The sequence below is a fragment of the Paroedura picta genome, chromosome 12, assembly GCF_049243985.1.
Source record: "Paroedura picta isolate Pp20150507F chromosome 12, Ppicta_v3.0, whole genome shotgun sequence".
In the NCBI taxonomy this organism is placed as follows: Eukaryota; Metazoa; Chordata; class Lepidosauria; order Squamata; family Gekkonidae; genus Paroedura; species Paroedura picta.
In genome coordinates, this window is record NC_135380.1 from 12,912,016 (window position 1) to 12,939,320 (window position 27,305).

The 27,305-nt window shown below is 43.9% G+C and overlaps 2 protein-coding genes across 6 annotated transcripts in view; one reads left to right on the top strand and one right to left on the bottom strand.

The window, feature by feature from the left end:
- Positions 1-587: 587 nt before the first annotated feature.
- Positions 588-27,305, bottom strand: part of TMEM218 (transmembrane protein 218) — a 364,259-nt gene continuing 337,541 nt past the window's right edge. Inside the window, exons 1-5 of one of the 5 annotated variants that reach the window (XM_077306333.1) lie at positions 9,461-9,598; positions 9,055-9,257; positions 7,909-8,019; positions 5,488-5,590; positions 588-785 (exon numbers count right to left, since the gene is read on the bottom strand). In XM_077306333.1, coding sequence (XP_077162448.1) covers positions 648-785; positions 5,488-5,590; positions 7,909-8,018 — 351 coding nt within the window. In that variant the 5' untranslated portion in view covers position 8,019; positions 9,055-9,257; positions 9,461-9,598 and the 3' untranslated portion in view covers positions 588-647. Of the gene's footprint in view, positions 786-5,487; positions 5,591-7,908; positions 8,020-9,054; positions 9,258-9,460; positions 9,607-27,305 lie in introns of those variants that run through there. The other 4 variants (XM_077306334.1, XM_077306335.1, XM_077306336.1 and 1 more) reach the window with 4 other exon arrangements.
- PKNOX2 (PBX/knotted 1 homeobox 2) overlaps positions 9,807-27,305 on the top strand; it is a 358,017-nt gene continuing 340,518 nt past the window's right edge. The window contains exon 1 of the mRNA XM_077306320.1: positions 9,807-9,946. The gene's annotated coding sequence lies outside the window, so the exon portion shown is untranslated. The remainder of the gene's footprint in view (positions 9,947-27,305) is intronic.

The window sequence follows — 27,305 nt, forward strand, 5'->3', positions numbered from 1 at the left end:
TCAATGTGCATGGTGCTTCGTATATTACCAAGTAGGTCCCTGCCTGCAAGGAGCTTACAATATAAAATTTACCGTAAGAGAGACATCAAGGGAAGGTGAAAGAAGGAATGATCGAGAAAAGAGTGTGTATTCAGTTAAGTTGAAGGTACTTAGCTTCAGTTGGAGAGGGGAACTGGGGAGGTCTGTGCTTAGGGCTTCACACTATAGGTGGATTTGAAGAGCCCTGGAAAGCATTTCTGGGCATCAGGAGCATCAAGGGGGAAAATCATTTTGGGGTGCATTTTCAAAGATGAAGGGAAATATCAGCATGAAAAGGCAGCCTAGAAGCTCACTTATAAACTCACAGTCCATTTAAATGTATGTATTTGGTTGAATTTGCAACCTGTCCTCCTTCCTGAAAATGCAGGACAGGTAACAGTGTGACATAACAAGTGAAGTAAAAATATATATTTGTTTTATTTCTAAAACCAACAATATCAACAATAGTTAACTTTTAAGCTATAAAATTCACAATATAATTATAGAAATGCTGTAAGCCCATTTGATTTAAGAGGGCATGACTGTGGCTTCAGACTCCCCCCCCCCCCCCCCATCCCGTCCTTCTCCTCTGGACCAGAGCAACATAGCTGCTGGGCTTGCTTGTTCTCTTAGGAGCTGGAACGCATCGGTTTGGCATACACTGGTTGCATGATATGGTGGACCAAAACCAAGAACAAAGAGCCGAGGAAAATCACACTCAAGATGGAGAGCAGGATGTAACGGCCGACGTAGAAGGTGTCCACGATCTGAGAAGGAAAGACAGGGCACGTGTTATTGTGGGGAAGAAACCTCTGGAGCAGGGGTAGTCAAACTGTGGCCCTCCAGATGTCCATGGACTATAATTCTCATGAGCCCCTGCCCACCGGGGGCGCAAACATGCATGCGCGGCAGCTCCGCACATGTGCGTTTGCGCCCACCGGCATGTCAGCAGCTGCGTCTCCCTCTCACCCTACTTTCTTTACCCGAAGGTGACTCAAAGTGGCTAACATTCTCCTTCCATTTCCTCTTCCCACAACAGACACCCCGGGAGGTAAGTGATGCTGAGAGAGCCCTGATATTACTGCTTGAACAGCTTTATCAGTGCTGTGGCGAGCCCAAGATCACCCAGCTGGCTGCATGTGGGGGAGCAGGGAATGAAACCCAGCTCGCCAGATTAGAAGTCGGTGCTCCTAAACACTACACCAAGCTGGAAGAGGAATGACTCTTTTAAGATATGCTCTAAGATATTTAAAAAAAATGCTTCCTGATAAATTAGGGCACAATCCAAAAAGGTCAGAGACTAATCTTTCCTATTAATCATCTATACTTTCCCATTCTAATTCTTAAGGGATCTGTTAGTGACCACACAGTTTTCGATTCCAGAAGGGAAACCCAGTTAATAGGTAGAAACAAAAACCACCAAGAGGCCTATGGCGTCTTAAAAGACCAGCAACTTATTGTGGCAGAAGGTCCCCTGAGCCACACCCCACCTGATTGAAGACCTGAAAAGATACTTTCCATTAGCAGTTCTAGTAGGATCATCGTTCTTCACTTGTACAACCCACCAAAGCCAGTCAGCAGCCACATGTACAAAACTCACACCCACCCAAGAAGGTTTCTAATTCTTATAGTGGAGACCTCTGTACTTAATAAATGTACAATTAAACTTTTAAAGTTTCCATCCATTCTCATTAGCGCTTGAATTATTTGCCCATTATGCCTGGTTTGCATAATGGATGCTTTGCACTCCAACTGTCCTCTAGACACACCCCTACCCTGATAGTTAGCATGTCTGTTGTGGTCATAAAAACAGCCTAACTGGATCTGACCAATAGTCTACCTAGTCCAGCATCCTGTTTCACACAGCGGCCTCCCAGTTCCTCTGGATGTCTATCAGCATGTCTTGCAGATACAAACAGGAATGCATGCTGGGACACAGGAGAGGTGGGCTTAAAACTGTCATGTGATTACAGGAAAAACAGCTAGAACAGGTTTTGTCAACCATGGTTTCATGAAACCCTGGGGTTTCTTGACAGCCCTGGAAGGGTTTCCTGAATGGGTGGGAGTTAATTTTATTATATATTTTTAAACGTGTTAAACGTTTATCAGGGCATATGGCCATATATGGTCAATGTCAAACCCCCCCTCCCAAAATGGCCAATGACGGGCCTGGAGGGGACGGGAAGGGGAGGGAAGCTATGCTTTCTAGTCATATCCTGCACGATCGCGCCACTTCTGCGGTTTCTTGAAGTCTGAAGAATGTTTCAGGCGTTTCTCCGTGGTAAAAAAAGTTGAGAAAGGCTGTGCTAGAAAAAAAAAAGAATTTGATAGCAAGAGACCCCCCCTCCCCCCCCACAAGACATGGATTCCAAAACCATCTTCCCAGCTCCCAGGACTGCTCGACACTCTGCTTACAGCAAAGGTGAGTTTCATGGAACAGCATTAACACAAGCTTGACCTCGGCTCTGCTACAGAACAAGTCTCCCGAGGGCGACATGTTTGCTCGTTCAACACGCTTCACTTTTTAATTAGCCAATTAGCAGACTTTGGGTGCTGAAAGCTCAGGGCATGTATTATTGATACCGGATTATGCCGAGCGGCAGGTGCAGTTGGGGAAACTTTTGTACTGCACGGGCCTGCCTCGAGCATGCACAACGCCTCCGCCTTACGTCCCCCTGCTTTGATTCTGCAAATACGGAGCAATGCAAAAAGGAAGAGGAGAGGCGGGGCGGGGGGAGGAGGTAATCTGAATTGCGGAAAGATGAAAACTTGAACTGCGGCCTGCTGGCCGGTTGGCGTTAAGTTTCCACTGCAGTAGAACTACTTTGCTTGACCCGGAGCAAGACTGTTGGCTCTTGCTGCCCCCTGCTGAGTCAGCAACGCTTCTCTGACGGCCTGCATTCCATTTCCTGATCCTCCAGACCTGCACCTTCTTTCTTCTGGACCTGCTACTTTTCGGCCACACTCGGAACCAGGCCAGGTTGTTAACTTGTGTCTGCCTTCTGAGCTTTACAAGTTTGATGCCCTCAGTTTTGCATCCAGACCAAGTCTCTCGCTGGTAACACAAGGCAAACAAGCTTTCCTACATTTCTTCCTGGTTGGGAAGAGCTGTTGACACAATTGCTCTTAGATACACTCTCTTGGGTCTTACCGCTCAGCAAGCCCCTTTGCTTGCAGAAAGGCTGTGGCATATCAAAAGATCAGGGGAAAGGCTAGCGTGACAGTGGGAAAATACTTGTGATGAACCCAACACGATACACGCTGGAACCCATTTTAAAGCCTCCTCTGCGGTGGTGATGATAGTAAGAGAGAATAATTTTCTGCTATCCATGTTCTGCACAGTGTAGGCCACTGGAATTTCCCCCGGTGGACAGAGGCTCACTAGAATCTGCCCAGTGGGAGGAGGTGGTCTGCTTGGTAACACACCATGACCAGTTTGGCCAGTACTTTGCACATTAAATCTGTCACCATTTGAACTCTACACTAGCAGTGATGAGGTCAAATGGTTCCAGATTATTCAGTTGTGTGGCACACTTTTCTGTTTATTGGGTCTGAGCATGTAAGGAAGGGTTCTTAGCCATCTCAAGGCCTTCTGCCTGCTTGTATGGCTGTTTATTCCTCTTGGTTCCTCAGATTCTCTAGGCAAGGGCTGGGTGACTTGGTTCCGCAATAAAATGCATCCTTGAGAGAGAAGTAAGCCACAGCCTAGAAACAGATGGGTGGAGAGAAGGCAGCACTGTTGATTCTTCTGGACCTTCAGCTGCTTTTGTTACCATCAACCATTATCTCCTTCTGGGCCTCGTTTCGGGTTTGGGTCTGGAAGCAATTTCAGCCCTCCCTGGAAAGTCAGTTTCAGAAGATGGTGCTGGGGACAGGTGGTGGCTCAGCCATGGCTTTTCAATATCCCTATGAAACCACTGGATGAGATCTTCTGCCGCTGGGTCATCACCAATATGATGATGATCCCCCACTCTATCCTGCACTTCCAGCAGATCCCAGGAAGCCCATGAGAACCATGAAAAAAGTGACGAAAGGCAGATTTGGGATGGAGAAGGGCTAATAAGCTGCAGGTACATTATCTGGTAGCATTTAGATAAGTTACTGCGATGCATGTGTGCTCTGCAGCAAGAATGTTGACTGGCGTGTGTCTTTGGGACCATCTCATTCCAATCTACACCAGCTCCAGTTCGTTTCTAGGTCCAATTCAAGGTGCTGGTACTGACCTTTAAAGTCCTATATAGCTTGGGCCAAACATACCTCAAGGACCATCTGCTCCCATCTGAACTTACCCCATTCTATAGTCTACACAGTGGAGAACTGTCACCATCTGGAAGCAGTCTAAATTGTCCTAAGGAAGTCTAGGGCCACTACTCTTACAGCTGGAGTTGGAACAGGGGGACCAGGTGGAAGATGAAAGACAGGAAGGAGCCTCCAGCTGGGGATAGGGGGGGCTTGAAACATTTGTGGCCTCAGAGGTGAGGGCAGCAAAACCCAGGGGCAGGGGACAGATTTTGGAAAGGATATCATCAAGTTTAAATAAGTACAATTGGGAAAACCTTTGGGAAGGAACAGATTTTCCTCTGAACCTGACTTACAAGGGAGCCAGACTGTTGGTAATGGAAATTTCGGAAGTTTTGGTGGGTTAACCTAACAGCAGGGAAAAGCCTTGAGGGGGAACCTTTCATTATCAGTGAAATCTGCTGGAGGCAGCAGCCGTGCTAGTGAAAACTGTGCTTTGCGGAGGACAGAGAAAGTACCCTTGCCCCTGGAGAAAGGACATGGGGGCAGAACAGGCAGTGAGAAGCATTTGAACAAGGTAATCGCAGCCAAGTGGCAGCACCAGGAGAAAGAGGAAAAAGTTCCCCGGATCAAAGATGATGTGATCGTTGCAATTAAAATTTAATCTCTTGACTGCCAGCCATTTAATGACACACTTAGCAGACTGACGTGTCACTGTCTCAAAAAAGGTTTTAATCCGAGGCAATGAAAACCTAAATAAGCATACAGGATTCAGTTTCTTAAAATAATAAGGAGGCCGGTGTAAGAAGGGGGGGCTGCTAGTTTAAGGGAGCTTTCTAAACACGAAAGCAGAGAAGATCCCAGGAAATGCTGCCATCGAAATGGCATTTTTTCTGCACATACCACAGCTGATAGCTCCTGCCTAACAGACAGCTATGCAGATAAACTGCCTTCAGCCTACCTGTCTGCAAAGTACAAGTGAGCTGTCTTGGCATCGTTGCTAAAAGATTCTAGACTTTTAGTAGCCTTTGGTGGCAGCCTCCAACACCTTTCCTTTTAACTGTAACTGTCTTGCTGTAGCACAGGCTTGTTTTCTCTTGGGAACTGATTTCCAATGATGTACTTCCCTGGGAGGACATTCGTGCCTACTAGCATGGTGTGTATACAACTAGATTCGGTACACAGCAATGTGGGGTGCCTGGGGGATAAAAAACCTCTCGCTCCCTTTACCTTCATTTCTGTAGCGGGTTCAGGGAACTCGCCAGCACGTGGAAAAAGCAGCAGAACCAATGTGATGATCACAGCAGCCAAGAAAACCAGAATAACAGAAAACCTGGAAAAAGTAACAGGAACAATCACGAACATTGCAATCCTATGCACACTTAGATGGGCGTCAATGCTATTAAAAGCTAGCATGAAAGTCTGACTAAACAATGCGTAGGACCGTGCTGTAGGACTCCTCTCTGCTTTCATGGGGGAATTTTTAAGTAAGCAGGGAGAGGAGCAGATTTCCTTGGTTCTGTTTCACTGTTTTGTTTATGAATAATCTAGACTCGTGCTTCAATTGAACATTGGGAATGTCTAATAATAACTCTGGAACTAACAGAGTTTTCATTTCCTTCCATTTTCTCTTCATATTATTTTTCCGTTTTGCCCATCGTTGATAAGGCCCCCAGCACATGTTGTGGTCACATGCACAACCGACAACTAAGCTCACAGACATATCCAGATTCCTTTTTTGAACCGAGCATTATCGACAAGCACAAGAGCTTGGGAAGAAAGGTGAGAACTAACAGAAGGATGTTTTAAGCTGTGGCAAGCGGCACGTGTGCAGCAGATACTCAAGTTCAGAAATGAAAGCAGAAGTATCATTGATTCTCAGGACACCAGTCCTGCTCTGCCAACCATCCCCTAAATCCTTGGGGATCCTCACAGACTTCAAAGAAGTTGCTTTGTAATGAAGGCATTGTTTCAGGGCTGCAATTTTAAGATGAGATTTCCAGAAGTTAGTGCAATTCCACCAGTGAAAAATTATGTATCTTTGCAGTGATATTCTCACTGCTTTGGCAGAAAGGTAGTTTCTAGAGACGTGACAATTTTTAGAATAGTGCATTCTGCAGTCCACATTCCTAGGATTCCAGTAACCCCCCCCAAAAAAATATATATATATTCCTTAATGGCAAAAAAACGCACTGCATTGAGAAGCCAAAGAATGCACTTAAAGGTACTTCTCAGATTAAAGGCTGGATATCCAAATGCCAATTTTCATTTGATAGAGTTTATTATTCATAGTTTTTGCCAAACAGAAAAGTACATTAAACTAAGGAAGGAGGGGGGGAGACCCTTCTGATTACATTGTCCATTGCAAAAATAAAACTATAAAGAAAAAATGTGAAAGTGTTCTGTGGGACTGGATGCAATAATGCTCTTCCAACTCATGGAAGGACACCTTTGGATCCAATTTGGAATTACTGCAATGGCCTCTAAAGAAGTGAAAAGTGTTCTCCAACTGCAACGGGACCACTGTTTGAGGGCCAGGATGCCAGGGGGCCTGACTGCCTGCAGCATATTTTATACCAATTGCACTAACTTCAGGTTTGTTTAAGGGCCTATTCAAAGAGCTGGTTTTGGTATTTAAAGCTCTTGGCAAACTGGGACCAGGGATATTCCAGTAGTGATGGTCACGACAAAATGTTTTAAAAGGGAGTTCAATTCATGGGGTAGAGGTTGATCAAGGGCAACTGGCCACAGTAACTAAAGAAAACCTCCACTTATAGAAGCAGCAAACCTTTGAAGCCCTATGCTAGTCAGAATCATCTGCCGAAGGCCTTGGTCTCTTTTGCCCTGTTTGTTGGCTCTTCAGGGTCACAGACAGGCTGTTGTGAAAAGTGACTGCACTAGATGGATCACAGGCCTAATCGAACAAACTTCTTATGTCTTCTTTCTGAATGTCCCCTGGCATTTGCATCATCACTGGAAGCCTTCAACAATTCAAAATAGGTTAGACAAGAAAGGGCATTTTCTGTTGCAGCTTTTTCTGTTTATAAAATATCCTGCTATTCCTTTGTAAAGTTTAAACAGTGCTTTTCAGGGAGATACTCGAAGCTCGAATGTCCTGCTGTTGTACGCTATATTCATTCTGGTTTGTTCTTTAGTGATTCATGCTTGTTTATGGCAGCAAGCAGGTGCTTGCTGCCTCTTGCTTTTATCTTTTTTATTATACTGGCTTACTTTTCCAGTTTGAAATGACTCTCCATGTAACTTCACATGACATATTTTTCACTGCTGGATTTTCTTAAAAAACAAAAACACATTCTTATTCCCTGTCCCCCCAACCGTTCGATGTAGTTGCTCTACAACAACGGATGCGATACACAGAAGACACTGGAAGTCGGCCAGAACCTATGCACTCTTTTGAATGTCCAACCAAAGTCAAAACGTGGGAATCTCCCGTGACAAGGCACAATCGCCTTGGGAGAAAGGATGGGCAGAAATGACACACACAAACCAGCAGTAAGAAATGAACTTTAAAATGCAGCCTGCCTGCCTTGTGAGGCAGAACTGCTGAAATATCTGCCTGAGATGCCCATGACTTAGGCAAGTCTGGAGCTTCTCCTCCAATTAGTTTCCCAGCGGGAGAGATCACTTTACCTAGCGAGTCCAGACGCTCTGGATAACAACATGCAGAGCAACAAGGCCAATACCCAGAGCAGTGCTAAGATGAATACTCCTGGCCCCACTCCAAGCACTGTGCCAGGCATCCTGGGAATAAAGAAGAAGCATCCGTAAACTTGAGCACGGGATCATTTCACACATGTGTATGTGGCATTTTGGTTAAGCTTTAACTTAATTTATCACATTGTTTGTCCTAACAGTCCACATGAAGTACATCATCCACATCATACACATATTTTGCAGGAGCTCAGAAATAGCAATATTATCCCTTAGTGCCTTTTAGTTTTTGAGCACACGAGGAGATGTTTTAAAGCTGCAGCAAAGAAGACAGGCCATGGTCCAACAGAGAGTTAAAACTCTACACCATTTTGCATCATGATCAATATCAACTCCCCCATTTAACTTTATATAGATGTCCCTGCCAACCCTATGGGCTATCTGCAATTAAAAGGCTAGTGTTACCCTTGAGAGTTCATAGTACAGGACAGTCAATAGAATTCAATTAAGAAGACATGGAGTCCAGTCCCAAAGCTGCTGTCAGTTCATTTTCTGACTTGAGCATCTACCTCCAGACTGGAAACATGGTAGTTTTGTTCTAGCAGGGGAAGCAATTTTCCATAAGATTGCCGGCTCTGGGTTGGGAAATGCCTGGAGATTTTGGGGATGGAGCCTTGGGAGGGAAGGGATCTCAGTAGGGGGGGGGGGGCAAACTGTGGCTCTACAGATGTCCATTGACTACAATTACTATGAGCCCCTCCCAGCACAGTGCTGGCAAGAGTTCCTGGGAACTGTACTCCATGCACATCTGGAAAGCCACAATTTGGCCACTCCTGCAGTTGAATCCACCCTCCAAAGCAGCCATTTTCTCCAAATCCAATTTCCTAAAAGTCAGTTGTTATTCCAGGAGACCTCCAGGTCCCACAGGGAGCCTGGCAACACTGGCCACTGCTCTAAACTGAGACGCTGCAACCGTGGAAAAGTGGTAAGGTGTAACTATAGGCACTTTGGGATTTTTTAAAAATTAAAATTAAAACTCCTATGTTGAATGCCTCCTGGCCACACAGTTCTTAAAGAAACAAGGAGTCCTGCAAGAGGCGGGGGAGAGGAAGGTGACAGCCCTACCTTACAGGGTTGTTGTGTGTGATAGGGAATGCAATACAAATTAACCGGAAAACCGATTCAGGTGGGCGGCCGTGTTGGTCTGAAGTAGCCGAAGCAAATCTGAGTCCAGGGGCACCTTGAAAACCGACAAAATCTTATTCATGATGTGAGCTCTTTGGCGCATTGCACACTCCTGCAGATACATTGAAATGGAAATCGCGGGACTACATAGATAAGGAGAGCAAATTAGCGACAGATTAGTAAGAAGCAGCATGAAAAAAATCCAATAAATATGCAGCATACTGAAGATGCTTAGCAGACCCAAGAGCCTTGCTGGAAATAACCACCGGGGCCGGAAAACACTTTGCAAACAAGTGTTCCTACGCCTCCGGTGAAACCCAAAACGATCCAACGAGCCGTTCCTTACCTTGCACCTGAGCCCGGGGAGGCCCAGCCAGGCTGCAAAAGCCTGTTTCCCGGGGAGAAGTTTTCAATCTCCTTCCCACGGCCGCGGACTATGTAGCCAATGGCAGCAAAGGTTTAGTCGAGCATTCCCAAGCGCAGCCAATCTGCGCTAACTTTCCATCGCCTTTCCTGCTTTTCATTGGCGGTTGCTGTGGGCAACGCAGCGCCTAGACTTTAGAGAAACGTACCCAGTTGATTGGCTCAGAAAGCTGCCAGCCAATCACTGTCATTCTTTCTATGTTGTTTATTATTGTTGTTGTTGTTATTGTTGTTATTCTGCCTCCTTCCTCAACTTATTGATCTCCAGCCCGGCTCGTCTGAATGTTAACATCTCCCGTGTACGAGTTGCTGGCATTTCCACCCCTTGATCAAAATAGTGGCCTCGAATCAGCTCACTTGTCCTTCCCCATTCAGTAGTCTACGGCCACCTCCTGCGCGGAAGGAGAGTGTAAGTGCATGCTAATTTATTTAAATATATGCAAACTTTAAATTGCCAATTGCTAGCGGTGGGGCTGAGTTAAAAATAAACAGATGAGGGGGGGAAGCAAAACAAAGAAGCAAGCCTCCAGCAGCAGAAAACACCAGCAATCTCCCTACACTGTGGAAGCCTAAGTTGGCACCCCAGTAAATAGACTGCTGAGTGTTCCCTCTATAACACACCCTTTATTTAATACAGAAGATAGATTTAAAGCAGATTGCCACACAACACAAAGCTATGCTGGGCAAGAGAAGCCACCATAATGCCCCTGAATCATATTGTATTAAATTAATTTATCTAATTAACAGTCATGGATGATAATCACGGGTTTGCATTTTAAAGATGACCCTTTCTAATAGGTTTGGATCATTCTAGAATAATTTCTGCCCCCTCTCCTTTAGCTAAACAGTCATTTTTCATTAGAGGAAACCCTTCCCACGGTTGTTATGCTTTCAGCATTTAAAACTTTAAGGAAAGATCTAAAATAGAAACACTTGTAATATCAACATGCAAGAAATTACCATCTGTCCATTTTCCTTTCCTTTCCTTCAGGTTGACTAATGAGGGACTTTCATCAGTTTTTAACGTCCAGCATTGCTAAGGAAAGAAAACTAATCTCAGCCTATTATCCCCCCCCCCCCCACTATCTTGAACAGCCACAGCACGTCATACACCTTGCAATATGGGGAGATTTATACGCTTCTCTAAAATAATTCAGACACAGCGGAAAGATAACCTCAAAGATGGCCAGACATCCAGTGTCCGTAACAGAGTTTCCCAAAAGAGGGAAATAAGTTTTTCAAATTCAAAATAAGCATTCAGAAGAGGTGGAAGGTGCTCAACAGTGGGTGAGAGAAATGAAATTGAGAAGGCGGTTAGGGCAAATTACAGCTCTCTGACCTTTCCGAAACACCAATAACTTGATGATAGTGTACAGATGGGAAAGGTCATGATAACCCAGAGATGGAAGGCGGGGACGTGAATAATAGAATCAGAGCCTGCCTTTCCATAAATCAGTGTATGCTATCCAAATCATGCTGTGCCAGCAGGTGTACCACTGCAAGGGAGGCCTATGGATTCCATTCTTCAGTACAAGAGGGAATGTAGCAGGGGAGGAACTATAAAGCTTTGGAACCCTGCCTTAAAATGACCTCTTCACGACCCAAGTGTCTTTAAAAAAAACAACACTGAAACATTTGACCTTTCAACCAAATGACAACAATGCCTGAAGAAAAGTATCTTAGAAATTTGCAGGAGCATCTCACCCATGACCCATAAATAATCACAAACTCAAGATTTCTAAGTTCCTTCCTGACTGATTGCTTAGAAGTGGCAGAATTTCATGGACAAGCCCCCAAATGGACCTTCCCTTAAGAATAGTTTCTTTCTGGCTAGAATGATTGATTCCTCCCAGGATTGCCTACTGGTAGACCCTGCCATGTCTCTGTTTTCTCTTGCTTAAAAACTGATCTGTCTCAAAAGCTAAGCTATATATCAAATTTGCTTTGTTCATTAGTTCTCCTTTTATTGTTTACAGATGTTTTTACACAAATCATCAATATATATGTAAGCCACTTCCATTATTCACTCTAGCACCTTACCAAGATGCAAGTCATCCAGTGGGTGATAGGCAGCTAAAAATGGCTCCAACTTTGCTCTTTCTGGGGTTTTTTTTTTTGTCATTTAAATTTGTTCATACCCATGCAGGGGTATCTGGAGAGGAAGGAATCTGGGCAGATATGCTTGGGGTATGAACAGATCCTAGGAATCTTGGGCTATTACTGGAAGAGTCATGACTATAGTAGAGCACTTTAGGCATGCAGAAGGTCCCAAGTTCAATCCCTGGTGTCTCTAGTTAGAGAAATATGTTTCCAGTGTTGAGAAAGAACTTTCTGTCCCTGTTCAGAGTATCAGCCATTCAGAATGTACAGTTTTAGTTAGGGGAACACATTTGACTTGGAACAAGGAAGCTTCATGTGGCACTAATATTTAGAGGGAAACAAAATGGGCAATTTAAATATGCAGATTCCGACTTTGTAGAACACAATACTTCTGTTAAAATATATTGTTTTGGCTGCTCAGGTTAAAAATATTTATTGCATGCTTATTAAGGTTGCCAGGTCCAGATTGGGAAACTCCTGGAGATTTGGGGGGGGGGTGGAACCTGAGGAGTGGAGAGTCTAGGGCAGGGCTGGACCTCAGGACAGCGTTTCTGAAAGCCCCCATTGCCCCTCCATGACCCTTTTCCAAAGCAAATATAACAGAACAAATCCCTCGGCTTTCTGTTGCTGTGAATAGAATAATTGTTAACTGGGAATAAGCTCTACTGAGTTAAGTGAGACATCATATTATCTCAATGGTATTAAACAGCAAAAAAAAACCTTTAAAAATATTTCTATTAACATGAAAAAAAGCAGACTCACAGGATCCTTAGTGGGGGAGGGACATTTGTGGAGATGTGAGAAGTCTCTTTCTTCATCCAGGGAGAGGAGGCAGGTGAGCCAAGCCTCCAGATGGTATTGTCTTACTGCAACTACACTAGCTTTAGAGAGTGATTCTCATCCCCAGATGCTAAAATCCAACTAGTTCCAGCTCTCGCTTCCCATTCCATTTTCATGACTGTCTCTTTAAAGAGGAGGAAAGAAATCAGAAGAGGGCAGGGCAGACTGGGCAACAGAAATTATGCTGAAAATAATATCCAGAGTGGTCCAGTCTGTACTCCTGATCAGGTTGAAGGTACACAGATCCTTAGTAGATCAAAAGGTACAGAGCTAACTAGATCTTTTGGGAGTAATGCTAAGCAGGTATCCTTAGATGTAAGGCAATTCCATTTTATTCAATGGGGTTTATCCTCAGTTTTCTATTTTCCTTGCAAAGGAACTTATAAAAATTTAACATACAATATTAATTAATTACAATGTATCATAGATCCACAGCATGCATTTTAATGGGAATTACAACTGCTTCCTTACTGTTTTATTTCTCACAATTATATCCCACTCCCACGCCACCGAATGGGACTTGGGGTGGCTAAGAGCATATAAAATGCTAACAAACATTTTCCCCAAGTGCATAGCAATATTAGCAGACTGAAGTTCAGTTCCCACGTCCAATGAAATAAAGGCTAACCATGAAAGATGAAACCACAATATATGTTTGGATTCCTTTTTGGCTTTGCTACAATAAGGCTATTGCGCTAGAATTTGTCTTTCCTGGTTACTCAGTTTGTGCAGCTCTCTCATTAAGACTTCACCTAAGAGTTTGCTTTCAGCACCGGTTAAGTTCCGAAAGAAAAATACTTCCGGGCATGTACAGATTGCCTTTTCCTCCACATTCAAAAACTGCTGTCTCCTTTCTTCCCACGCACTTTAATAATTCAGTAGCCTACTTAAAGATGCGGAGAAAGAGCAGTGGGTTCGCTAAATAACATTTTAAAACCCTCTGTAAAAATGAGCACAGGATAACTGTGTGCCCTGTGACTTTCATTGCAACAAAATAAGAGGCTTGTTGGATCATAGCAGATATTTCTTTCACTCCTATTTCTACTCTGGTTTGCCAGTCAGATGCTTCTGGGAATCCCACTAGCAAGGAATACAGCCAACAGCCAAAACGGTGCCCTCCAACTCTTGTTCAAGACTGCATTGAACATGAAGGTTCTGTTGGGTTATCATAACTAATGACACCCCATGGGCTCTGTAGCATCATACCCCACTGAGGTTCCTGTCCTCTCCAGGCTCCACCCCAAAATGTCCACGAGTTTCCTAGCCTAGATACGGCAACCATACCGTCTCCATCTCCCACCAGTGGCCGGGGGGGGGGGGAATAACCAGACAACCTTACCTGAAGGGCATTGGTTGAGTGCAGCATGATTGGCCCACAAGCTGTGTTGGGCCCTAGGAATTGTGTATCCCAGTCCCCCGCTCTCGGTGGTCCTGCCTCAGAGTCTACCCTGCAAGGCAGCCATTTTATCCAGGGGAATGGATCTCTGTTTTTTGGGGGATCATTTATAATCCCAATTGATTTCCGGGAAACACCTCGAGGTTGGCAACTTCCCTGCTCTGGAGCTAAGGTAGAGTTGCCATTTCTGGGTTGGGAAATACATGGAGACTTTGGGGTTGGGGCTGGAAGTGGGCAGGATTTAAGGTGGGGAGGGACCTAAGTGGAGGATAATGCTATGGAGTCCACCTTCCAAAGCAGCCACTTTCTCCAGGGGAACTGATCTCTGTTGCCTGGTTATGAGTTGTGAAACTGGGGGATCCTCAGGTCCCACCTGGCGACTGGCATCTCTAAGATAAGGCAATGTACATAGGGTCCATCAACAGGTACTGACTAATTCCAGACTGACTTCAGCAAGGTTAGTGTATCATGCGCCTTCAATCCTCGCCCTGGATTCTGCCTCATTGCAGTGAGGTTGGAAAAGGCCACCCAAGGCAACCTTCCAGGCTTATGAAATTCATTTCATCTAAAGCTGCCAAACATCCATTATCTGGGAACAATTTATAGTTCCTACTGGGTGGATCTGCCAGAACTTCATAAGAAATGCCCTGAGGTAACCAATTCCCGGCAAATGCTAATGTTACAACAGCTTCCAGAATAAGGTTTTACTTTGTGGAAATGAAAGATTATTTTGACCTTTTTCAAGTTTATACAGGCAGTGAATTTACCTGTCAGACAAACTGTCTTCCACACTGCCCATTTTGTTTAACGCATGTTCCCCAAATTAAGAATCTCAGGTTGCCTAATTGGTCCCTTTTGCTGGAGTTTTCTGAGGCCCTATACTTTGTAGCCATTGAAATGATGTCTCATTTATCCCTACTGAACACAGAGTTTAAAATTCCCATCTTTTCCACAAAATCTTCTTCTCTGCTAAGCTATTCAATAATTTGCCTAAATACTGGTAGTCCTTAAAGGGTTTTTTAAACAGCTATTTTCATCTTTTATTTTACTTACTGTGGATACAAAATGTTAAAGCCACATGAGAATTTGTTGATCTGCAATGAGCAATGGAAACTCACTCCTCCATTATGGCGAGATCCTTGTATGTCGGCTTCTCTTGCAGTCACGATCAAGTGATGGAATTATGAGGTACATCAAAGCACAGATATATCTTAAAGGGTGTAAAATTAACCATCTTTCCCAAGAATAACAGCAGCTGACAGCGACAGAAAATAGAAAAAGAGTTCTAACAAAACAAATACACCATTCCATCAACATACACACTTGCTTCTTAAAATGGCATTCCACAGTTATGCATGACCTCACTTTGTGGCTCCACCCCCTCGGGGCAGCCATTTTGTAGTTGCCCTCACCACCCAGTCCAAGCATGCCAAAGGAGCCTGCAGGCTCAAAAAGCCTGGGGACTCCTGCTCTAAATATTTAGAACTTCCTAATCCATATTAGCTTTGTCTTTCCTTCTACTGTCCTTACTTGCTGTGGAAGGGAGGAGGGCACCATGTGCAAAGGGACCAGTGGAAAAATATGGTGGGCGTGCCAACACCTTCCACTGCTGTGACGCTATTAAAGAGATATGAATATCTGGGTTGCAACCATGTTATTAGGGGGCAGAGAATGCTAAGAAAGGGAGAAGGTTGCGCTGCTTTCCGCATCCAACCCACACAAGGGGAAATTACCTTCCCACGTATTGAAGGCTAGCAGAAGGTCTTGGTCTGCTGATTTACAAGGCAAGAGAAGCTCTCAGGGGCTGAATCGTGAATACCCGCCTGCCTCCATTTTGTTTCTGCCTCCAGACCTGCCATGGCACACAAACGTGTAATCACAATCAGTACAAGGTGATCAGAGTGCTGGTTTGACACTCGGCAAAGGATGCTTTAATTAACAAGAATTGTATAGAAAGAAAGTGGGTTGGACAAAAATAGCAAACCACATTGTTGCTGTCTGAGCAGCCGGCATTCAGGAGAGCTGCTTCTCATGCCCAACAGGAAGATGGGGCGGTGGTGGTGGGGGAGGGAATGCCATTGTGTGAGTGTGGAAGGCTCTATTCTTGCTACTTTCCATTTAATAAATGTTTTCCCACCGTCAGGATTTTTGTCTCCGATGTGGGGCTCACAAAAAGAGGCAGGACGGCCGGAAATCAAGGCTTCGAGCCTTCCCCTGGCTCTTATTGTGCTTTTATGAAAGCAGGCCTGTCTCCACAATCTTAATATATAATATATACATATATTTTTAATTTGGGAGGAGAAGGTTCGTTTCAATAGTTCCAAGTCTAGCAAAAAAAAAAAAGTGTTGCTTTTCTCAGACACTCAATTTCTTGGTTCTTTGCAGGTTTCAGAAGGACTTTAATAAGAAGAAAACATTAACCATTTATAAAAGGAAATATAATACGGGGGATCTATTCATTTTTTTTGTCAGAGAGGCAGGATGATCTAAGTCTTCACGAATGGTGCCATTCTCAGTGTGGGGCATATGGCTCGCTGGGGGGCCCTGGAACATTTGAAGGGGGCCACAGACTGAAAAATGTAAATAGAGGGGCCCCAAAAGATTTAGGGGTGGGTGAGTAACTGATCCGAAGCAATACCCTTATTGCCATGTATGATGACATTAATTGTTAGAAAGTTCGATCTTTGTCAAGGGACAGAACAAGAAATCATGTAATCTGTTCCTTTGCACGTACTTGAATTAATGCATTCAAGAAAAAGAAACCTGAACGCACATGCTTCTCTTTGTCAAATGTTCTAGAAATCTCATATGACAGGGTACATCAAATATAGTTATTTCAAGCTTAGCTTAAGCCTTTTTTAGCGTAGTTCATTGCACAAGCAGCTCGCATACCATAGTGGGCCCTGGAACCTGAGAAGAGCTCCTAAAAGGGCCACAGAAAAATTAAAAAGTAAAAAGGTTGAGGATGGCTGGCGTAGATCAGACTAACATACTAGGCAATCTCAGCCTGCCCATAAGTATCACAGCCTGCAGGAACTTGCTTAACCCCCTTGCTTTTAACAGACTCCACAAAGATCACTCATACACACACAAACACAAACACAACCACCCAGAGATCCCAGCCTCCAGGTGGATACAATATAAAATACTGTGTATGTTTATAAAACAAATATAATTATTGATACAAAAGTGGTTTGTGTAGTCAACATATTGCTTGAAGCCTCAAAACATAGAACTTACGGTCTTAAACAAGATAGATGTTTTGACCGCAAGCCATTGTCAGTAGAAGTAATATACAGTAGAAGTATATTAACCAGGTTCATCAAAATTCATTCTAGAAATATACATAACATCATAGCAATGAAAAGTCCTGAGAATAGGGATGTCAGCTTCTAGTCGGGACCTGGAGATCCTTCAGAATTCCATCTCTACAGAGGATAGAGATCAGTTCCCCTGGAGAAAATGGCTGCTTTAGAGGGTGTACTCAATGGCATTGTATCCCACTGAGATCCCTGTCCTCCCAGGCACCACTCACAAATCTCCAAGAGTTTCTCAACCCGGAGCTGACAACCCTGTGCCCCCATCACCCAACTGGTGACCGGGGGGGGGGACCTGGCAGCTCTACATGGCCATCTTTGCAGATGAGCCTGCCTCAGGCCTGCTCCAACCTTTTTCAGCACTCTTTGCTTTCACCCAATCCCTATTTCCATTCAGGCACAGACTCAACCAGAAAGCCCACCTACTCTTTCATGGAGTTGAAATGAAAAGATGAGGGGCAGCGGGCACACTCTGGTCTTGGGGCTGAGGCACAGGAGGCCACCTCCGAGGAGTGGCCACAAGTTGAATCCTTTTATACAGGAGGAATTCATCCGTCTTGAGTGGTCTTGTGTGAGAGATGCTGAGATACCGATCTTCTCTAGGTACCTCAGCAGCTTCGGCAGACGTTTTCCCTTGGATAGGGCAGGATCTCTGACCAGCAGGGCTTGCATCAGGTGAACAGCCCACTTGTCTTCACCTGGCACAGTTTGTGTGTGTTGAAGGCCCGTCTTTGTTCAGTCCATCCAGCCTTGCTCATCTCCAGATGATTCTAAGCCTCTTTTCTTGTACAGAGCATTGAGCTCAGAGTGGAAGGGGAAAGCTCTGGCACTCACCCCCCCCCTCCCCATGCACTAAGGGGCTTGAGCAGGCCAGAGTCTAATAGTAGTCTGGAGCAGAGTAGCAGGGCTGCAAAAATCCCTAAACTCTGGCTAGCAACGTATGGTAGGCAGAATGACAGCTGACCACATAAACTCTGCAGGCACCTCTCTGCCATCATGCTGCCTCCCAGGCGAATGAGGCCCTCTGTGTGAATGGACAGCAGGGCAGAGATTCAGCTGCTGAGATTCTCTCTCCTCTAAAAGTGCCCATCTAAACAGCAGGGCATTTGCATAGTCAGCCAGTTGCATGGAGGGGATCCGCGCACCACAGGCGCTCCCTGTGCAATGGGAAAGGAAGGCTTCCCATTGCTTCTTCGATATGTTACTGCAGGGTTGCTATGGCTAAGAATTCAATCCTGAAAGCACTTTCCTGGGAATAAGCGCCATTGAATAAAATGGGACTTACTTCTAAGTAGACCTGCTTAGGGTTGCCCTGGTAAAATACAAACCTGGGCTTGGGATTTTAACTCTGAGGATTTAGGAGGGAGGTGGGTTGAAGAACAGCAAGCGTACTAACAAACACTTGAGTGCACTTGCAATCTTAACAAGACATCTTCCAAAAGATAAACTGTGATGTATGAGATGGATATTGTCTTTTGAAATAGTGATGACTGAGGCACATGCCCACAGAATCCCCTCACTTCTTAGAAAAGAGAAGGAAAGAAGCACTCCCAGGAAAGGTGTTCTGGAAGCCAAAGCTCTGTGCTTTACCTGCAGTATGGATACAAAGAGCACGATAGGTGTGGGAATCAATCCTGAACTTTTTGCACAGAAATATAACCTACATATTTACAGATTTAGCAGAGCAGTTTTGGCTTGATTATCAAATATTAGACCTAGAAGAAACAAGCACTGATGCAAATGAAAAAAAAAACACATTCTGCTGCCGATTTAAGGACTAGCGAATTGCTAAATATTTTTATTAGCTGCTTGCTGGAACTAATTTCACGCCCTGTAGATATGGTGCAGAAGTGAGAAGTGGCGTTAAATTATTCTCTTGTAAAAGGCAGGCGAAGGTTTGGGGCCCACAAAACACCACTAGGTGGCAGGGGCCTCTCTAAAAGACAGCGCTGAAGACCTCTTTCGGCATATGCCATCTGTCTTGGAAGTTGAAAGGAAAAGCTGGTAGAGGATTCCCCCTTCCTGCAAGCGAAGCCTTAGTCTGACTTGAATTACAAATTCCAGCCCTCTCTGTTTTTCCTACATATTCAGGGCCAGGTTCCTACAGTCTTTTCCTTTCCAAAATTCATCTGCCAGTTCCTCATTGCCATTTAAAAAAGAAAAGGACTGGTGTGTGCAAGTCTGTTACAGCAAACAATAAAAGGCATTTTGAGGCCCTTTGCAAAGTAACAGCTCTGCAGAGCCATCAAAGGCAAATAATTTATTTCATTTTTTTTGCTACTATCACAGCTGATTTACGGTGACCTTGTGGGGCTTTCAACGCAAGAGACACTCAGAGGTGGCTTGCTATCGCCTGCTTCTTCTGCCTCTCAATCCTGCCTCTCAATTCCTTGGTGGGTGGTTTCCCGCCCAAATCCTAACCAGGGCTGACACTGCTTAGTATATGAGATCAGGCTAACCTTTCTAACTCAGCAAAATCAGAGCAGTGACACCTTTAAGACCAAGCACTCTTCCTAGGCGCTCGAAAGCTCACACCTTGAATAAATCTTCGTTGGTCACTGGACTCTGATTTTGTTTTGTTGTGCTGCTTCAGACCAACACGGCTACCCACTTGAATCTTTCTAACTCAGTAAGTCCCATTGAAGTCAGGGGGCTGAGAAGGGTATAACTCTGCTTAAAGGTAAAGATATCCCCTGTGCAAGCACTGAGTCATGTCTGACCCTTGGGGTCACACCTTCTAGCGTTTTCATGGCAGACTCAATACGGGGTGGTTTGCCAGTGCCTTCCCCAGTCATTACTGTTTACCCCCCAGCAAGCTGGGTACTCATTTTACCAACTTTGGAAGGATGGAAGGCTGAGTCAACCTTCAGCCGGCTGCTGGGATCGAACTCCCAGCCTCATGGGCAGACAGCTACAGACAGCACGACTGCTGCCTTAACACTCTACGCCACAAGAGACTCATAACTCTGCTTAGGATGCCCCTATTAGGTGTGAGGTTTTAAGCACTGGTGCCAACTTTGTCCATTGCAGGACATGTTCTCAGTTGGTAGATATGCAAAGGAAATGTAAACGGCAGGCTCCAACAGCCATGAACTACAATTGCGGCAATTTCGACACAAAACTTCAATGTATACAAGAGAAAACTATGGTGGTAACCAAGGCAGCTGTTATTCCTAGCTTTGCTAATTTAACACTAGCAGTGAGTGAGAAAATCTTTGTCTCTGTTCAGACCTATATAAATACCATCTAGGTTCCAGATTATTTCTAATTTAGCCATTTTATTCTGGAATCCCTGTATGCCTCTTAAGTACACACACACACATATACACCTAATCTCTGGCCATGTTCTCATTTTTATTCTGTTTATTTCCCTTCCTCCAAGGCATAGACAGAAGTTCCCTATTTTATCTTGACAATTACTCCATTGAAGTAAATTAGATCAAAAGAGAATGGCTTGTATGCCCTATGAGCTTCATGGCCAATGAGATATTTGAATTCAGGGCAGGCCTCGATAGCCCAGGTCCATCTTACATTTTATGGACAACATTGTTTAAATCTACATACCGTAATTGCTCTCCTCTACATATATTTGCATATAATGACACACATCTGTGAATAATGTCGCTATGGGCCAGAAAACTGAAGAGAGGCCATCCAAAACAAGGGGTATATTCTTGCCCAGGGGTCTCCAGCTTTTACAACACTGCCGGCAGCTTTGGGATTCTGGCACAACCACAAAATGGTTGCTGTTGGAGGTGGAGCCAGCCACAAAATGTTAGGCACTGAGATTATGTATCATTCTAAGAGTAACACTTGAAAATTTGGGCACAACAGGCTGCTGTTTAAAATGAACTTATTGTTTTAAAAATATTTTCTTACATATGCATACAGTGATGCTGTAGTGGCAACTGTTGCTGAAGCAATAAAAAAAAGGAGAAGATTGGATGAGCACCTGTCAGGAGTGTGTGTTTTTAAATCCCCAAGAAGGTGTGTGTGAGGGGGAGGCTGGGCTGGATGGCCTTTCATAGTCTCTTCCAGCTTTGTGTGTTTCTGATTCTCTTCCACATGCAGCCAGCTGGGTGACCTTGGAATAGTCACAATTCTTTTAACTCTGTTTTCACAGAGGATTTCTTAGAGTCAGCCACAACGAAATCACAGGGTGTCAATTGTCAGGAGAGGAAAGGAATGGTGTTTGTAAGCTGCTTTGAGACTCTTTTAGGTAGTGTAAAGTGGGGTATAAAAAACTAATTCTTCCTCCACCAGCTCTTTCTCTACCTGGAAACCCTTGCTGCTTATCGGTTCCCTGAAACTCACTCGCTCCTAAATAAATCTTCCTTGTTGTTAATATACAATTCCTGCTTCAGTGGTCTCCATATTCTATTTGCTCACCACTAAACTTACCTCAGGTTAGTGAATTCAAAGCCTGTACATTCACTACATTTAGAATGACTGATAACTAAGGGGAATGTTTATCATCATTTAAAATAAAAGCTGGTTCCCCCCAAAATCATAGGAGGCTGTATCAGTTCTCTCGGTTGATAGAAATGGCTTGTCACGGCCACAGCTAAGTGGTTCTCACCAGTTTTATTGAGAGACATGTTTGTTCTATAATCAGCCAAAGAATAAGTTGCCCTTTTCTGAGGAAAACAACAAGAAATAGAAAGTTCAAATAAAATAAGGGGTTTTTGATGACTCCTCTGGGGATAAAGTTTTTTTCCACCCCTTTGCAGGAACCCATTTTGTATTATCTTTCTCTTGCTCATGGCGGAAATCAATTTTAATAGAACTGACAGGAAATGAGGATGTAAAACTTCAAACAGAACAAATCCTGCAAGGTTCAGAAATAATAAAATGAGATATGAAGTCATTTTTTAAAGTTCTTTTTTTTAAAAAATCTGATATTTTCTAGAAAGAGCAGAATGCTGCTGCAATAGGAACCTCTCAAATGGTTTAGTGTGAATTTGATATCCTTCTACAAAGGAGAGCTTTTTTAAAAAAGCGAATTGTTGAAGTTTAAGGATATAAATAAAATTGGAAGCATCTTTATATCCCATAGGCAATAATTCTCCATTGTGGGGAAATATATAAGAGGTAGTACAACTGGATCCATCATTCTGTTTTCTGAGTCCTGGATTTAACAGTGCAAGCCCAAGCAGAGCTACTCCAGTCTAAACCCATAGGTTTGCATTGTCTGTCATCTAAAAGAATGCGTGGTGATGCTAAGGGCCATCATGTTGCAGCAAACTTATGGTAACCTCGTCGGACAGGGGTGGGCAAACTGTGGCTCTTCAGATGCCCATAGACAACAATTCCCATGAGACCCTGCCAGTACATGCAAATTGTTGTCCATGGACATCTGGAGAGCCACAGTTTGGCTAACCCTGCTGTAGGGTTTTCAAGGCAAGAGATGTTCAGAGGTGGTTTACTATTGTATAGCGACCCTGGTAGTCTTTAGTGGTTTCCCTTCCAAATACTGACAGGACAGGGTTGCCAGCTGTGGATTGGGAAATACCTGGAGATTGTGGGGGTGGAACCAAGAGTAGGCGGGATTTGGGGCAGGGAGCAATGACAGTGGGGTATAATGCTATGGAGTCCACCCCCCAAACAGCCATTTTCTCCAGGGGAACTGGAGCTGTAATTCCAGGGGATCCCCAGGACCCACCTGAGGCCAGACATGCTTAGACTAGGACCAGTCCTGCTTGGCTTCTTAGATCTGACAAGATCAGGCTAGCCTGGGCCATATTTACAATTATGCACACAGCTGACCACAGCGGATGTTTTCCAGCATTTATAAATACATTTCAGAGAATAAGTATCTCCGTTGTTTTTTAAAAATCTGGCAGGGCTCAATCAGCTTCAGCACAGCTGGACTGGAAATGTTCTTTCTCTTGGTCCTACAGGCTGTGATAAAGGAGACACATTTTCCAACGAGCAACTGAGTAAACAGCAATAGCGTCATGCCCCCTCCCCACACGCACACAGCAAATGTTTGATCCACGCTGGGCTCCAAGAGAAACCATCCAGTCATTGATAATGAAACTCTCGTACTTAACTGAGAAGTGGGTAATCATCATTAGTTCCTTTGGTATTCCTCATAATGATATTAATCATGGCATACTCATTAGATTTTAATAGGTCTGTAATATGTTAATCCATAGTAATTCTATTGAAGTTCAGCGGTAGCTAATGCCCACTTATTGGAAAGTGTTCACAATGTTCCGTAAGTCCATTTTTATAATAAAGCTCATGAAACAGATCCGGATCAAGACTGGGGGACATCATGTTTCCCAAAATGTCAGGACCTAAGAGATGGGTATCTTATACCCTAATTCTACAGGTATGCCTGCACAAATGAGTACATACGGTCAGAGCTGAGGTCTTTTAATACTGATAGTTTAGGGTGTTGCATCACCATTTCAAGGCACCCCATCATGTTGCAATGATGCAGAACATAGAAACATAGAGCTGAAAGTCATCCCAACCCTCTTCACTGTGCGGGAAATTAATCCGTCCTCCCACTCCCCCAGGGACCCCTGCTGTATACCCAGAAGAAGGCAAAAAACGTTGGGATCCCTGGGCCAATTTAGCCTGGAGAACAATTCCTTCCTGACCCCAAACTGGCAACTGGCATATTACCCTAGGCATAGAGAAAGAGCCAGAAGAGTTAAGCACTGCCTCATCCCTTCCTGCTCTCCCTCTCACTATCTGCCTAAATTCATACTGAGTCATAGAATCAGCATTTCTGTCAGGTGGCCATCTAGCTTCTGCTTCAAAAACCGCCCAAGAAGGAGAGCCCACCACCTCCCGAGGATGCCTGTTTCACTGGGGAGCCACTAACACACTAAGTCATTACCTCCCATAAACTGTGTATGGCAACAAGGGAATAACAGTTTGTCCAGGGCAGGGGTGGCTGTACGCTGTGGGAATGCACAGTACAATCTGGGTATATTTCCATAACATTCCCAGTGTAGTGTATCAATGCATACCATTATTAGGTGGGAGCCATAAGGTATTATCATATGGATAGTGGAAATTTGCTATCAGCCAACATATAGTGATTCTGTATAAAAAAAAGATTAGATAACAGGGGCTAATTTCGATAACCTAGTAGTATACAGTCACAGCTAGTACATGGCTTAAATGGTCCACCCTAAGGAACCTGGATTCTGGTTCAGATGTGCAACTGATTGGTATGTCTGTCCTGAGTAGTGGGTTGGCTGCACACCAGCCAGCCAGCCTACACAATCGGCACTGTAACATGTGAAATCATTGGGTGTCATTAAGGCAGCTTTTCTCAACTTTTTTACCATGAAGAAACCCCTCAAATATTCTTCAGGCTTCAAGAAACCCCAGAAGTGGTGCGATCATGCAGAATATGTTTGGGAACCCTCCCCTTCCCACCCCTTCCAGACGCATCATTAGAGCCATTGGGGAGGGGGAACAGGTCAGCATGAACATATATGGTCATATCACCCGATAAATGTTTAACAAATTTCAAATATATATAAAAATTAATTAACCCCCATCCATTCAGGAAGCGCTTCCAGTGCCCTCTAGAAACCCCAGGGTTTCATGAAACCCTGGACCTATTCTGCATACATAGGATAATGCACTTTTAATGCACTTTCGAAGTAGATTTTCCTGTTCCGCACAGGAAAATCCGGCTGCCAAGGCACATTGAAAGTGCATTATCCTATGTGTGCAGAATGGGCCCTGATTGAGAAAGCCTGCATTAAGGCATGGTGTGTACCAGCTAAGCAATGCTGAATGGACCAAGGGCACAGCTTTCCTCTCAAATCCAATTGTGGCTCTGCAGTCATACAGACTCCAGATCTTTTCTGCAAAGAAAAGAAAGACTGGAAATGGACTATCATAATAAATCCTTGCAGATAATCACACAGGCTCCTGCAGAGTCTAACGCAAAGGCACACCGTAACACCAGAGGCTACCTTTAAAAAAAAGACAGCTAGAATGCAATCAAATAAAAACTATCATAGATATAATTTAAGCAGGGATAAAAAAAAATTTTTTTTTACACTAACCTAGTAACTAAAGCTACTAAAAATGCAAAGTTTATAGTCCATCTGTCTCTTTGCTTCAGGGAGCCTGTATTAAATTTATTGCTAAATAAAACAAATAAGCCTAGCAAAAGCCAGTGCCGAAATCTGCATACTCATAAGAGAATTAACAGAACTCTCTTGTTATGATGGCTGATTCTCAATTTGCATCTTTAAAGAGTTGTGACCACGTCTGGTTTTTTTTTTTTTTAAACCTTCCTTGTTGTAATGGAAACAGAATGGCTTTGAAGTCCTGCATGGTTACCTTTGGAACAGGTGATGTGTGTGAGCAGGATTCTGCAAGGAGGCCCACGGGTGACAGTAGAAAGTGAGCATCAATTGGTATAAAATATTGTTTCAACCAGCGCTGAATGTCATTTGAGCTCTGGTGAAAGGAACAGGTTTGCGTTTGCTTTATATATATTTGTCAGAAGCCTGGAGCTAAAAGCACTGGCAGGTGCATTCGGACCTGTTTATACCTTCCCCATCCCAAGCCACGGCCTCAGACTTTTAAAGCTCCCGCTTTCGGTAGCATCCTGAGAGAGGCAGCATGATGTAGTGGATTAGGACCCGGGAAATACAAGTTCGAATCCTCACCTGAATCGCCATGAAGCTTGCTGGGGCCCATCACACCCTTCCTCTTTCTCTCAGCCTAACCTACCTCACAGGGATTGTGGTAGGGCATAAATGTTTTAAATAAATAAATATAAGGTAGCTGTCTGGGAATTTTCATTGTCTATTTCCTCATCTATATTAAACTGTTTCTTTTGTATTGATCTGAAGTCCAGCTCTGTTGCGGTTTTTGTGTGTTACACTGTTGTATGCATTTTTCGGTTTTTACGTCCATTTTCTCTAATCCCGTGATCCAGTTTTATTCAATGCTGGTTACTGTTCTTACTGCCTCGTAGGGCGATCAACTGCAAAGGGAAGGCTATGATTTCTCTCTGAGCTCAGGCATCCTGAGACCATGCGGTTGGCCAGCGTGGAAAAGAAGATGTTGGATTAGATAAATAATTAGTCTGTTCCAACACAATTCTTTGTATGTTCTTGAAGAGTTATGCTAATTCTAAAAATCAGGATTGCTGCGCATCGAGGGTGCATGGTGTTTCTGGAGATGAAGATGAATATAAAGGATGTATGGTGTTTCTGGAGAAGAAGACTCAGAGCCTATTCAGAAGTCCCAGCGAGTTGGCATGTTTGGTGGAATTGCACACACAGAATGTCTTTTATAAATTGTGGCCACCAAATATAATCCCAGTAGTCCTTCCTATAATTACATCTTTATGACAAGAATGTGCTATTTTAAGAACTTGTTATTAGGAAGCATCCTTAACTCTGTCTATCTCAGGCTTCTTCAACTAGGGTTTCATGAACCCTGGGGTTTTTTGATGGCCCTGGAAGGATTTCCTGAATGGCTGGAAGGTAATTAATTAATATATATATATATATTAATTTATTAAACATTTATTTGGTGATACGACCAATGTTGACCTGTCCCCTCCCCCAATGGCCAATGATAGGCCTGGAGGGGATGGGAAGGTGAGGGCCCCTGGGTGGGTGTATACACCGTTATGCTTCCCAACCATATTCCGCACAATCGTACCACTTCTGGGGTTTCTCGAAGCCTGAAGAATCTTTCAGGAGTTTCTCAGCGGTAAAAAAGTTGAGAGAGGCTGGTCTATCTGCTTATTAATTTTCATGCTGATTGTGAGGAAACTCTGTTTGTTGCCAGAGGAAGAATTAAATATTTTGATTCTTTCTCCTGAGTGACAGATAGAAATAAAACTGTCTCACATAAATGGTTCCAGGCACAGCTCGTATTAGCACCCCATGAATGTTGCTTTCAAGGGTGTCCTCCGTCAAACTGTTTTCTAGCTGGAGAACGGTGGCACTAATGAGAATTTCAAGCATTACTCCTTGACTTCATTTTGAAAGAGCCGCTTTCTTATTAGAGGCAGGGGAAAATGGTCAAGAAATGGGCAAACAAAAATTGAAAATGCAGCGGGATAATTTTTGTCATGTTCCCTTTTACTTATGGATCCAGTTAGGGGACTCATC